Source organism: Vanessa atalanta, chromosome 23 (genome assembly GCF_905147765.1).
Source record: "Vanessa atalanta chromosome 23, ilVanAtal1.2, whole genome shotgun sequence".
Classification (NCBI taxonomy): domain Eukaryota; kingdom Metazoa; phylum Arthropoda; class Insecta; order Lepidoptera; family Nymphalidae; genus Vanessa; species Vanessa atalanta.
The window spans coordinates 3096159-3110819 of record NC_061893.1 but is presented as its reverse complement, the minus strand read 5'-3'; the positions used below and the strand labels follow the sequence as shown (position 1 = coordinate 3110819).

At 32.2% G+C, this 14661-nt stretch overlaps 1 protein-coding gene across 2 annotated transcripts; it reads right to left on the bottom strand.

Moving 5' to 3' along the window:
* Window positions 1–1002: 1002 nt before the first annotated feature.
* Window positions 1003–6205, bottom strand: LOC125073034 (cecropin-B-like). 2 transcript variants are annotated; one of them, XM_047683712.1, is made up of 2 exons: window positions 6045–6205; window positions 1003–1227 (listed from the first exon to the last, which is right to left on the bottom strand). In XM_047683712.1, exons 1-2 carry the CDS (start codon window positions 6144–6146, stop codon window positions 1135–1137), a joined length of 195 nt encoding a protein of 64 aa, XP_047539668.1. In that variant the 5' UTR covers window positions 6147–6205; the 3' UTR covers window positions 1003–1134. The 2 variants fall into 2 exon arrangements, with proteins under 2 accessions (XP_047539668.1, XP_047539667.1); XM_047683711.1 differs by lacking the exon at window positions 1003–1227 and adding an exon at window positions 5474–5698.
* Window positions 6206–14661: the final 8456 nt, after the last annotated feature.

Below are 14661 nucleotides of genomic sequence, written 5' to 3'. Positions count from 1 at the left end.
GTGGGCTAGAAATACCTTTTTTGGATTTTGGAAATAGCGCAGACGGCCAGACTCCGACGATATCGGTCAGAAATAACATTTGTATAACAAAGTGAGTAAATATTAAGTACCTATAGGTATTTTAATATGCTATCCCAAACTATAGTCTATCACTATGTGGAATTTCTTTTAGATTTTGCCATTCGGGCGTGATTGAGTATCAAACAACCATCGGTGCAAATTTCGCATTTATAATGTTAGTACGATATAAAGATTTAAATATAAACATTTAATATTTATGAGCCGACATGGCCCAGTGGTTAGAACGCGTGCATCTTAACCGATGATTTCGGGTTCAAATCTAGGCAAGCACCACTGAATTTCACGTGCTTAATTTGTATTTTAAATCTCTTTTTAATACATTTAATTATGATTAAGATTTTATTTGACGAAAAGAAAGGTGTCATGCGGCACCCGTCTGGAACTAAGTAGATAGTAGTATATATATATTATGACACATTGAAATAAATGAACAATATTTGAGAATAATTCGCTGTAAATGAAGTCTGTTTCAAAAAAATAATGAATACAATTACTAACAATAGGTTTATATAACCTACTAGCGACCCGCCCCGGCCTCGCACGGGTACAATGCTGATACTAAATATACTACAGAATGTCTTACAACGTTCACAGAGATTCAGTTATTAGACAATACAAACATGAAACTTTATTTTTGGGACACAGAAACATATTTCAGCGTTTCTGGATGCACATCAATTTGGTATACAAAGAGATCTTAAATTAACGTAATACTTTAAGTTAATCTGTAAATATACTCAACTTCCACGCGAGCTAAGCCGCGGGCAACAGCTAGTATTATAAAAAAAAACCGTATACGTAGAAAGAGACTGAGGGAAGAGAAAGAGACGGATGGTCGCTTAGAGAGGAAATAACGCTTCTTCCTTCGTGACCTGCCAGTTCCTGCTTAAGAGAAATAGTTCCAAAAATATAAAAGCAAAATTAGAAAAATAAATATGATTTATTGTTACTTAATAATACATTTTAATCTTACGACTAGAAGATTTTATGAAATGGCATGAAGAGAAAAGAATTAGGCTATTTTTATTGGTATGGCTGAGGTGTTAAGGTCGGTTATCCCTTGGCGATGGCGGTGGCTTGGCCGACGACTTGGATCGCAGGGCCCGCCTTGATGAGACCATTCCGAACGTTTCTACCGATTTTTTCCTGAAAATAAATAAATAACAGTTAGTATTTTAAAGATAATTATGTATTAAAAATTAATCCAATCTTACAAAAGGTAATAGAAAATGACATGTTTTTTAATTTCAGAAACGTTTCAAACGTTACATGAATTTACGTTGCAATAAAATTCGTTTCGATTTTTTTAAACACTTCAAACAATTATTACTCAAAAACATAAAAACATCGTAGGTACATAGTAACATATTTTGGTATCGTGAACAATTGACATACATTATATGTGAGTCACGTGTTAACGTTTTACTATATACAAATAAACTGAGTCATATCAATGCTAACAAATTAGTTTTGAACGCGTGATCTTAGCTTAAGATTCACGTATTCAAACCACTGGACAACTCTGCCTTATTTGGATCAATCAAAGGATAAGTGAATCTAAAACAAATCGTACTTACAATTCTCTTGAAGAGCTTCCATTTAGGATTCGGAGCGCCGGAAACTGTAGTCAAAACTATGCAGGCGAATATAAAGAAGAAAATCTTGGCGAAATTCATTTTGAATGCTATTATAGTAACTCTGTTACTCAGTCGAAGAGATTCGGGATTCTGAGAGCAATGCTGTTGAACATTTTATAATATCACGAGAACGACAAACATATTTCCAGTGATTATAAAATGTCATATTCAAATTTGAACTTTAGATACATACAAATAAGAGCGATTTTATAAATCAAGTATTTATGTAACGGTTTATGTGTGTTGGTAAGGGGTCATTTAGTGTTAAACTGGGAACTCCCTGGACTTGAGATAAAGGTGAATCACATTTTTAGATCATTATTATGTTTTATTAATTTATTATTGTTTAAGAATGTGTGTTTTGGGATATTACCTGAATTTGCACTGTTGATGTCGCATATGTCATTTTGTTTTTTTTATTTTTTTCAATATTCCTTTATTGAATTATTAAGGAATATTGAAAAAAAAAATTGGTTGATGGATACACATGTGGCAGAATTTCGTTGAAATTAGACACATGCAGATTTCCTCACGATGTTGTCCTTCACCGCTGAGCACTTAAATATTGTTATGGCGAAGGTTTAAATATTTTTCTGAATTTATTAAATAATAAACGTTATTCTGATTAAAAATGCAATTAACTTTTATTTTCTCTACTCGATTGACCAAATTATGTTATCAGCTATACGTTTCATTCATCATATACATATATAACATACCCTAACATGTTACCTATTGTTAAATTCGGTGATCAATTCAATTCAAATGAATTAGCGGAAATCATAGTAATTTCTCATTAAGCTCCGAGTACGTTAAATATTCGTATCAGAATCACAGGAGAGAATTCAGTTGTATAGAAATTCACGGCCTTTGAGTTATAGAACGCCGGGAACCTGTTGTTTGCCAGTGATAAACTACTCAATATATATCTATATACATATAAATATTAATCCCTTTTTCTTCTGGTCTCATCACGCTTGAACCGCTGGACCAATTTCGCTAATACATTTTTGTTGTGTTTGATACCGTCAGGAGAAGAATCATATGAAATAATTTTTTTTTAAGAAAGTTGCTGTTTGACGTGACTGTCATTTGTTTTTATATACTCACCAGTAAATAAAACTAAGAACGCCTTGTATCATTAATTTTATACTTATTCGAATTTAATATTCATAGTTAAGGCAGTATATCGATCGGGTCTGCTAGTTCATCATTACATTATTTTTACAATTTTAACATATTTACAATATAAAATTTTATTATTATTTAAATTCACTACATCTATTTGATTTTGTTTTTTGTAAATGGATATGTACATAAATTTACTACAATTATAAATGCCAAAGTAGGTCTGTCTATATCTTGCTATTTCACAGCTTAACCATTCAGTGGTTTTGATTAGATTTGGTATAAAGCTAGCTTGAACTCCAAGGAAGGACGTGTCCTTTTTCATATCTACACCTTACGACCAATCCCTAAAACGCGATCCAAGCCGCTGGCGACAACTATTTTACAATATGAGATGCAGCTACTTTGTTTTGAAATCTGTATCCCGGGAAATATTATCTTTACCGTCAAAAACATTTTAAAACCATTCACTACGCGAACGAGCTGTTAATTTTAAGGAAAATGCTATTTATTTCATCCCGCGGCGTTCCCAAGCGGTTCACATGCATAAATCATTTCTATGGAATTATTAACTTTAATAACTTTACTATAGGGAAATTCAATGCATGTTTCATGGCGTGTTCTATGTATTAACAAGGACATGAAATTAACGCTTGTTATGTCAATATTACGCGTCATTACTTATGTAATAATCTTCTTAAGTAACACTTTATAAATGCAATATGAAAGAAATTTTGACATTTATTTAATAATAATAATAATAAACATAACTATATTAAATAAAACTATTAAACTACGATATTAATTATAAAAAATTACGCCATCTAAAAGATTGTCCCGTGGCATTGTACCCTGCCATTATTATCCCTCTGAATCGCGCCAGCTCGTAAGTCACCAGAAGTATGGTCCAGTTTCTTATTTTTTTAGTATACGACGACCTAAAGTTTCAAACCCGAGCACCGTAAATTCATACTCATTGGATAAAATTTATTATTTTATATAGTCTAGTTAATAAAATTTTAAAATGGCTAACTGACATACACGCCTACGCACAGCCATAGCCGGTTGGTCTAAGTGAATATTCTAGTATAAGTTGTAAGTCGTTTAGCTTTCAGTTAGTCTGTCAAGATCTCCTCATGTATTAGTAAACATTCATTTTAATACAAGAAGCAACATATAGTTCTAATGTTTTTTATCACTTTGGCTTAGAAATTCAAATATAATTTCTTTAATATTTCCTTGGTATATTGGGACGTCCAAATTTCAACAAAATCGGTAATATACAAATAGAGTTACTATCGCATATTTAATATAAGTATAGATATTTACTGCCTCATTGCTCCAATAATTACTTAATGAGACTTTAGTTCTCGGCGTTTTTTCAACTAATCTTAGGTTGGGAGACGATGTTGAAGTTGAAATTGTTACACTTTTCTGTCCGGCGCCCGATCCCCAGTCGTGTCGAATTCCCGTCTCATCAGATTATTTAGAGTGCGGGAAAACACTGGACTCTGTACTTGAGATTCGCTATCGTGACGTAAATTGGGTCGAGAGAATTTCAATATTTAAAAATGGTCGGTTTAATCCGCCACCTCTCAGATACGATAGCTCAGAACTCCTTCCAAGAAAATATATTTACGGACACTATTCTCAGACGACGTTTATAGCACTTTTAATCTACTCAATAAAATTATTTTGTAGAAAATATTTATTAATATTTTCTACGAAATGATCTATTTAATACTATTTTATATAATAATATACTATGAGTCGCGATATATATTTATTTAAGTTCGATAAATGTTTATTTACATATAATATATACCAGGAAAAATAAATATCAAACAAAACCGCATATAAGTATACATTAAACAATGCAACTGAACTACTGATATAATAAATGTAATTTTTACGTTTTGAAAGCATTATTAGCATTAGCAGCCCGTAAATGTCCCACTGCTGGGATAAAGGCTTCCTCTCCCTTTGAGGAGAAGGTTTGGAGCATATTCCACCACGCAGCCCAATGCGGGTTGGCGGAATACACATGTGGCAGAATTTCGTTGAAATTAGACACATGCAGGTTTCCTCACGATGTTTTCCTTCACCGCCGAGCACGAGATGAATTATAAACACAAATTAAGCACATGAAATTTCAGTGGTGCCTGCCTGGGTTTGAACCCGAAATCATCGGTTAAGATGCACGCGTTCTAGCCACTGGGCCATCTCGGCTCATCGTTTTGAAAGAGTTTAAGATAATTAAAATATAGCTTAGAAGTTTAAGAAAATTAACATAAGTATGTACGTGTGGATTATTTTTGACCAATTCCTGTAAAGTCAAGTGTAAGTGTCAAATGATAATTGATCTAAAATTCATATTATTGTAATAATAATAATCATTTTAATAAAATAATGTAATTGCTCCCATATTTCCATCAAGAAATATATATATTAAAATAAGTCAGTTTGTCGGCAGTGTTTGCCGAATAGTCGCAGACTAGTCGCCGACTATGAATACGGCCGGATCTATAGCCGACTATCCGCCGACAAATCGGGACATCTTTAATAAACATTTATATTTTAGTTAGTTAGTAATTTGTTTGGGAAAAATAAAATATAAAAAAACAAAATTAAAAAAATAAATATAGTTTATTGTAACTTAATAATACATTGTAATCTTAAGGCTAGAAGACTTTATGAAATGGTTTGAAGAGGAAAGAATTGTACTATTTTTGTTATTATGGCTGAGGTGTTAAGGCTGATTATCCCTTGGCAATGGCTGTTGCATCGCCGACGACTTGAATCGCAGGGCCCGCCTTGATGAGACCATCGCGTACGTTTCTACCGACTTTTTCCTGAAAATAAAATAATGTATGAATAAGAAGTTAAGACAATTTAAGAAGAAACTATATACATTAATTATATATTTATGTATTAGTGCTGCATATTGGAATATGTTGTCTTACAAAATAATATTAACGTGTGAAAGCAATCAATTGCATCAAATACGTTTAATGTTGAAGTGGTACAATTAATCATTTATTAAATATTCTATCTCTTTTTATCTCTCTCTCTCTCTGTCTCTCTATGTATGTATGTGTGTGTGTGTGTGTGAACCATCGGTGAAGCTCCACGTTCAATCCACTAAGCCATCACTTTTTTGAAAATGATTATTGAATAATTAGGAAAATCTGTACTTACAATTTTCTTGAAAATCTTCCATTTAGGGCTGGGTGCCGCCGATACTGTACTGAGTGCCAAAAAGCAGGCGAAGACAAAGAAAAAGATCTTAGCGAAATTCATCTCGGTATTTTTCTTAAAAGCAAAGAAATACTTGGTAAGCCGATCAAATGCGAATGACTCTGGAATCGCAAACCTTCTTTTAAATACTAATAAATCGACCAAATAAAATAAAATCTTGGTAAATTAAATATCAAAGCAATATAGACGCTATTGGCTTGATATAAGAGTCAGTATCATAATAGTTACATGCATGTTAAGTTGTATGACGTGTAAAGATAAGAGGTCACAGGCGGTCAATGAATAATATTGCAGAGGAATATTGTGAATCCCCTTCTCGAAACACTCGGGGACTTTTTTCGTATCGATAAACGCTTAATTAGTTTCTCTTTATTTTGAACTTTATTAAGAACCGCTATCAATAATGACGAATGACGTCACTTGACTGTTATTAATTAAGACACTAGTCTTAATTTGTATTAAAGGGGGTCTCCCGCGAAAATTTCGCATTTAATCAAACGATTTTTTAGAAATTTTGAAACCTATGACAGGTTTTATTTTGATTTTTTTTCTTTGTAGACTGCAAGTCACTCATCGCTAAATGTAGCGCCAAAATGATGAAACCTCTTTTAAATCAGTTAGAATTGAAGTACGTCGACAATAATTTAATTTAATTTTTGATACGTTTTTAATTTTTTTTTCTTCTGTAGTACCGCTCTCTAACAGGCCAGTAACTTTTTCCGCTCTCTAAAATTAATTATTTGTTAAATTGGAATCAAGAATCCTTTTTAATTTTCTGCACATCGACGGCTGAAGCTTTTCAAATAAGACCATAACCGATATTTTACACGCATTTATCGTCGTATCAATATATAAGATATTTTGAAGCGATTCGAGGATAATTTTACTAGAATTACGAAACGAATGTATAATTTTATTATGAGCGCTGATCTTTTGATAGTTTTGGTTCATTCAGACTATTGTCATATTTTGATACAAGGTCGATGAATATAATCTAACATACAAAGATTGGTTGAACGCTTCGAACGCAATAAGGTCGTACTCCCGTATACGTAGTAGCATTTGCTTTTTTAGTTTTATACATATGTGTTAGTATGTATATTATATTAAAAAATACAATACAATCATAACTTAAATATATTGGTAAGTGTAAAAAACGTGAGTTCATGTTTAAGAATAGAATTTTTCGTCGTCAATCTTGAACATAGTGCGATTGGTTGGTCACACGCACACCCAAAATTTATGATTTTTATTTATTTCAGTGTAAACAAAATGTAACTACAGGCATATGGTTCATAAAAATTTAGTCTCGCTGGTGGCGCATTAGAGATGGAAGGAAAGGTTTTATTATGTGATAGTTAGGCTAATGGGCCACCTGATGTTAAGTTGTCAACACCAGCCACAGCCATTGGCGCTGTTAGAAATATTAACCATCCCTTTGGGAACTAAGATGTTATGTTCCTTGTGTCTGTAGTTACACTGGCTCACTCACCCTACAAATCGGAATACAATAATACCAAGTATTGCTGTTTGCCAAACAAAAGCCTACCATGAAGGTTAATTAATAAATAATTAATTTCAATAAATATTTAATCCTTAAAATTCATTTTCATGTCTGTGACTGTGCTTAACCACTTCATCAGGTACCTATTTATAAAGAAACTCCTAAGTATTGTTGATATATTGTTTGTAAAATCTACGTCGCAAATCGGTTGAATTATTAATATACTTCGTACATTTGAAGAATTAAGATGTACATAAGCAGTGGTAGTCACTTCACACCAGGTGACGCCTCCAGTCTGTTAAAAAAAAAACAACATTTACAACCGATGTTACGTATATATCTGATACATAAATTTTTCTTCACAATGTATTACGCATGAGATTTAAAACACAAATTCATTTTAAACACAATGTCATACTTTGTCTATCAATAATACTAAAATCATATTTTAATCTATCAGTAATGAATCTTCATTATGAGATCGAAGCAATTCTGTTTATCTTAATAACGTTCATAAACTTTTAATCTGTTATTTCTTATCAGTGAACGTAAATATATACTTAACTTGTATCTAATAAGATATTATATAAATTCTTATTTTCTTTCGTAATATATGCGATCAAACATCGTTGGAAATAAATTACTATTTATTGTTTTACCGGTTCTTCTCGGTATATACATATTTTGGACCATTAATAGATTTTTAACTAGGTTACTATGACAATTAGAAGTTATTGAATAAATAAAATAAACTAAAATAACAGCCATTTCAAAGTTGATATAAGGCTTCACTTTGAGAAAAAGTTTTATTACACTACGATACTTTAATTTTTATTAAAAAATGTAAAGCTTTTGTCAAAAAGCGTTAAGAAGTAACAAATAAAAAGGGCTGGACTTAGTATTTGTTGATTTCTAGGCTATCTATAATATTAATTGTATTTTGTTGAGATATTCTCTTATTGGAATGGTGGAGAAGAGTAACTACTGAGTTTCTTGCTGAGATGACCCAGTGGTTAGAACGCGTGCATCTTAACCGATGATTTCGGTTCAAACCCAGGCATGCACCGGTGAATTTTCACGTGCTAAATTTGTGTTTATAATTCATCTCGTGCTCGGCGGTGAAGGAAAACATCGTGAGGAAACCTGCATGCGTCTAATTTTTATTTTTATATGGCATAATTTCAACGAAATTCTGCCATATGTGTATTCCACCAACCCGCATTGGAGCAGCGCTGTGGAATATGCTCCAAGCCTTCTCCTCAAAGGGAGAGGAGGCCTTAGCGCAGCAGTGGGAAATTTACAGGCTGCTAATCTAATCTAAATCTATTCCCGGTAATCTATTCTCGGTAGAATGTACTAGTAATGTGGCATAGATAGACAATGTGTCTAGCGACGGTTTAGCTCGCAAAAATCATATCTTAGAATTATGATGATGTTATTTATCTTGTCACTAATAAAACACAAAAGAAAGTTAGTCACGTAACTTCGTGACTGTTTAAATCAGTATTGTTTTATGCCATGATTGATTTTATATTACTGTTAATTATTCATATATGTCGGCGTGTCTATGTAAAGAATGATCTGTTACTGTGCACCTGTGTTTGCGCGGACACTTGTGCACTTTAATATCCTGCGCGGTTGGCTGGTCTCCCATGAGTTCGCCGAGACCATTAGTTACGTCATTCTTAAAATGCTAATATATAAATATTTATAGACGACGATTATTTATTTAAAAGAAAATTTGGAAGGCAACTTATGGTCCAACTCGCTGGTAGCTGCCAGTTTTTACACTGGTTTACTAACATGACTTCAAAAGTTATCATCACATAGCCCACTTACCATTCTATCTAAATTAATGTATCAACACTTATTTATACGTGTTAGACGATTTAAAAGTTTATGATTGAAAAAACGATTTCGACGAAACGTATTAATGTATTCCATACGGAAGTTTTTAAAGCAATCAAGATAAGTGTAATGTTCGAAGAATTCTTTATGTACTAAGCGCAAAATAGTCCCGCGTTAGTCATACAATAGAGCCGAGATGGCCCAGTGGTTAAAACGCGTGCATCTTAACCGATGATTTCGGGTTCAAACCCAGGCAGGCACCACTGAATTTTCATGTGCTTAATTTTTGTTTATAATTCATCTCGTGCTCGGCGGTGAAGGAAAACATCGCGAGGAAACCTGCATGTGTCTAATTTCAACGAAATTCTGCCACATGTGTATTCCGCCAACCCGCATTGGAGCAGCGTGGTGGAATATGCTCCAAACCTTCTCCTCAAAGGGAGAGGAGGCCTTTAGCCCAGCAGTGGGAAAATTTACAGGCTGCTAATGCTAATGATAATGCTAGTCATACAACAACAATATAATTGCATACAATACTCACGAGGAATCATATTGCATGCTGAATATATGTATTATGGCTCACGTAAACGATAGAAAAGTAAAAGTAAAGTATTTCAAGTAAAACAAAAGTAACATCATTTGCCAGCTGGTCAAAGGCTTAATTTTGAGAAGTTTATTCTACCACGGCACTTTAATCTGGATTAGGATATTTGGGTACATTTGGCAGATTTTCATTCTACGTATGGAAGTTTCCCCATAATGCCCTTTATTCCCAAGCACGTGGAAAAGTATATGTTAATTACAGGCGAATACATTTGTGTCTGTAGAGTTTGAATACGCAATAATTAGTTAGAATTTACGCATTGTAACGTAACGATGCCTTAGGAAAATTTTCATTTTCCGCCTTGTTAACAAACTTGCGTTAGGAGTAAGGTCGACAATAGACCAAGAGTTGCTTAACGGTCTGATTAGCGCCAAAATATTGAAGCTCTGAATGGAACTTGTATATTAATATATTTATATTAAATAAAAAATATATATATAATAAGATAAGTAGATATAACATTTGTTTAATTGTTAATTTAGTACGAAAACATGTGTACTTATTAAACAAGTATCTTTCACCGACAAAAACAGGAGTAAATAAAAGTACAATCGCGTACATTCGTTTTTATTGTTATTAATGATAAAAAAATTTTTTAATTATATTTATTCATTTACTTAATAATAATGTATAAATTAAAAAATCTTAGCAAATAATATTTAGTTTCTAGAAATCTTTAACATTTTACAACATGAATAGAGAAAAAATTAACTTATAAATAAAATATTATTTTGTTTTAATATATTAAAACAAAATACACTTTTACAAGGCTTTTACACTTACATTAAATACTGCATACACTTAGACAAGTACTACAACAAACACTTCTAATATCCAACTACAGACAACAGTTAGCTAGTAAAATAAATGAAAGTAAATTGCATTCAAATCATCCTTATCGCTATAGTAACGATATTTCTTTATATACAGGATGTACTCAAAATTTTGAAAATTTAAAATTGTATCTTTATATGTCGAAAATTATCACGAAATTATAACATAAATTTCAAGTTACAAGCGTTATATGAAGAAACAAGTAGGATCGAATTATTTGTTACGAATCTAGAAAAACCATCCGATTTCAGTCTATAGTAAAATAAATATCCTAATAACATACATACAACTATGTAACCTATATAAATTAGAAACCAAATAACAGTTTTTATTTCAACTAATAAACACTTTTGGTTCGAACATTACTTACATTACAATTATCAAAGATGGTAAAACAAAAAAAGGCGCAGAACTCGGTAGTACTCGTGACTAAAGTAACAAAATGCGTGACACACTTTTCACTTTCCGACGCTCAGCTTAGTTCGTTAAACTCAAATTCGACCTTGAAATATTATCGTCGTATCCACTTTATAGAACAAAGAATATCAACTGTTCTATTCGCAGTGATTAATAGTGGTACCAGTATATATTTCAGTTAAATATTCACATGTCCTTGTCAATGTCCTTGACTCTATTAATCATTATCAGTCCTTCTCGTATTAGAGTACTATTTAGGTTTCACCTCGAAATTAGTATTAAACTGTCTTTGAAAAATAAGGTTCCATTTATAAGGTCAAATTGGCTTCATATATATGTGTTTATTCTTTGACATAGGTAATTGGTACGATGGTATATTTTATTCATTCGTTATTTAAGTTATTATTTATTATTATTGGTCAGAGTTCATGCGTTCTCAGTCCTCGAGTCCTCAGTTCCTTTAGAAACTCGTGTTGCGCAATTCAAGATACTGTCAGGAGAAGCAAATTATAGACGGGCTCGGGATAGAATATCTATACGAGGGTCCGACATAGTACTTAGGTTGGGTGGCAGTACGCAATGTCAGCGGTCAATCAGTGAGGGAATAAGAAAGAAGAAGAATAATTCAAGATGTCCAGTGAAGATGTTCCTGCATGTTCAGTAGATGTTCAGATATTGATGAAGATGATAACTACTGGCGACGGTTATCTTCAAGAATGCTATATTATGTGTGTGTCAATCAAAACAGTTCAATTTTATTGTTAAGAATGTGTTATGCCAATCGACATGTTCAGTTATATTCTTAGCTTATTTTCGAATAAATATTAATGTATTCAATAAAAAAAATCGAGTCTTCGTTGCGCAAAAATATGTCGACAAATTATCTCAAGAATGACGTCAAAATACATCCTGTATAACAGAAATTGTGGATGTAAGATGAAATGATACGCGGTACTTTACCGTTATTACTCACCGGTACAGTCACTTACAAAGGCGCCTGACATTTTTACAACAAACACCTGTACGATATTTATGTGTCGCCAAATTTATAATTTCATTTTGAAGGTACTTCTGCAGGCGTGTTATGAAAAAAATGTCAAGGGTGATTTTTTACGGTACAATTACTAAATGATGAAGTTTCTTGCTAAACCGCCAATTAAGTGTCAAGTCCCTAAAACTGTGTTATACCACCACTACGGTGCAAAAAGAAAAAAATTAAACTTAAATTTTTATGAAAAAATATTTTACTATAATTAATTATTGCATATAACACAATTTTTAATTACGCCGTAGAAGTAGATCCTTTATTTTTTAGTTATAATGAACGCCTTTCTTTGATTTTTTTTTATTGTATGGCCGAGTTTTTTTGCCATAGCCAATTTAAATGTTCGCAAAAGTGACATACTTTTTTTTTGGTTTCCTTACTCTCAAGGGTGATTAGAAACAATGGAGATAAGTCTAACTAAGACACGTAATAATTAATATAATACTTACTTGAGCAATAAGTAGCCGAAGTAATAAGTTTAAAATAAAACTTAACACTTTTTCTAGTGACAGTCTGTTTACACCTCATTAAGGTCGAATAAATGGAACCATTTCATTGTGTTTGTTTAAATTACAAATACATAACAGAAAAATTAAACCGCGTACAATATACGTGATATACGTGAAAACGTGCCTCAGAAACATATAAATCAAATTAGTGCATGATTGATGATTCTAATTAATTACATATTTTTTTAAAGTTGCCTTTGTATATACATATATATATTCCTTCTGTACGTTTGTAACTGTGAAGTAACTGAACTAGATCTAAAGGCTAGATCGATTTCGATAATTTTTTTCCTGATTTTAAATGATTTACATGATAAATGGCGCTGTGATCGGGAACAAGGTCTTATTTCAATTTAAAAAAAAAAAAATATTTATATATTTTTTTCCCGTACGAAGTCAAAGAGCTATTATAAATATTATACTTAAATATAATCTAAAATTTATTATTTATACTAATTTAGACATAATAACTTAAAATATTACTATGAACAGGCCCATTTTCAATTTATAAAGACATCGCTTAGATAACTATTATCAACGAATATTGGTCACCTCAACTTCACCTACACCAATTCTAAGGATATTACACACATCTGATGACGTCTCAATTCTTAAAAGCACTTTTCCATGGAACGATTTCATTTGTACATTCAAAATTAATGCTATTATATTTTACTCTCAGTGACCTGAGTCCCCATCAGCAAGTCTGGTGTCAGTGGGAGCAATCCACCCCTACTTAGGCTTCGGTATACTGATTTTCAGGTGCTTATATGCAATAGCCAGGTGAGAGGTAACAGCCTGAAACTATTATTATAGCAATATCACGAATACGTGTTTTAGTAGAACTTTTTTCAACAGGTCCCCAGTTTCGGTAAGTGAAAGCATCAAAAACTGTCTTTACAAAACTGTAATATTGCTCCTTCATGCAAAAAAAAATACTAGATCGATTTTAATAAACAAAAATATATTAAATAGTGAGAAAATTGGTATGACTTTGTCTCAGTAACGATGATAGAAACCGATAAAGCCAACGAGTTCTGCTCTTGGGTATAAACTTGTATAAAAATAATAGTTCACCAATATTGAAAGCGAATAATAAATCTAGCACAATTACAGTCAGAAGTAGATACATGAACATCGCTTAAGTGGTAAAAGTACGTAGTATTATCAACGAACATGGAACTATAACTCTTGACTAATCGTCAGCTTGAGAGTAATTATTCAGCCATTATAATTGGAAGTTAGTATTGTTGTGTTCCGGTTTGGATTAAGTTCAGTGAGTGAACCAGTGTAATTTCAGACACAAGGGATGTAACTTCTTAGTCCCTAAGGAATGGTTGATATTACATCACCAATGTGATCACTAAAAAATTAACTAAAAAATATTGATTTCCAAATGTAATCGTGATTAATATAAATATAATTTTATAAAATAAAAATAATATGACATGTTATTGTAACAGGGTACTAGATGGCAGCGGCTTCGCTCGATTTTTAGGGATTCTGTTAGGTTTTAGGTATCAAAAAGCATTTGTCCAACCACGAGATTCAAGGTAGGTTAGTACCAAATTTCATCAAATTTGGTTGAGTGGTTTAAACGTTAAAGATCAACAGACAGACAGATTTACTTTCGCATTTATAATATTAATATAGATTTTCACCGGGCTCCTTCTAATCTATGCTAACATTTAACATATGTCAACAAAATGGTTGCTATAAAATAAAAGGCAGGAATCAACATATTGACTTCGAAATTCGATACATTCTTCTGGCAAATATAAGTACTTCATAGGGAT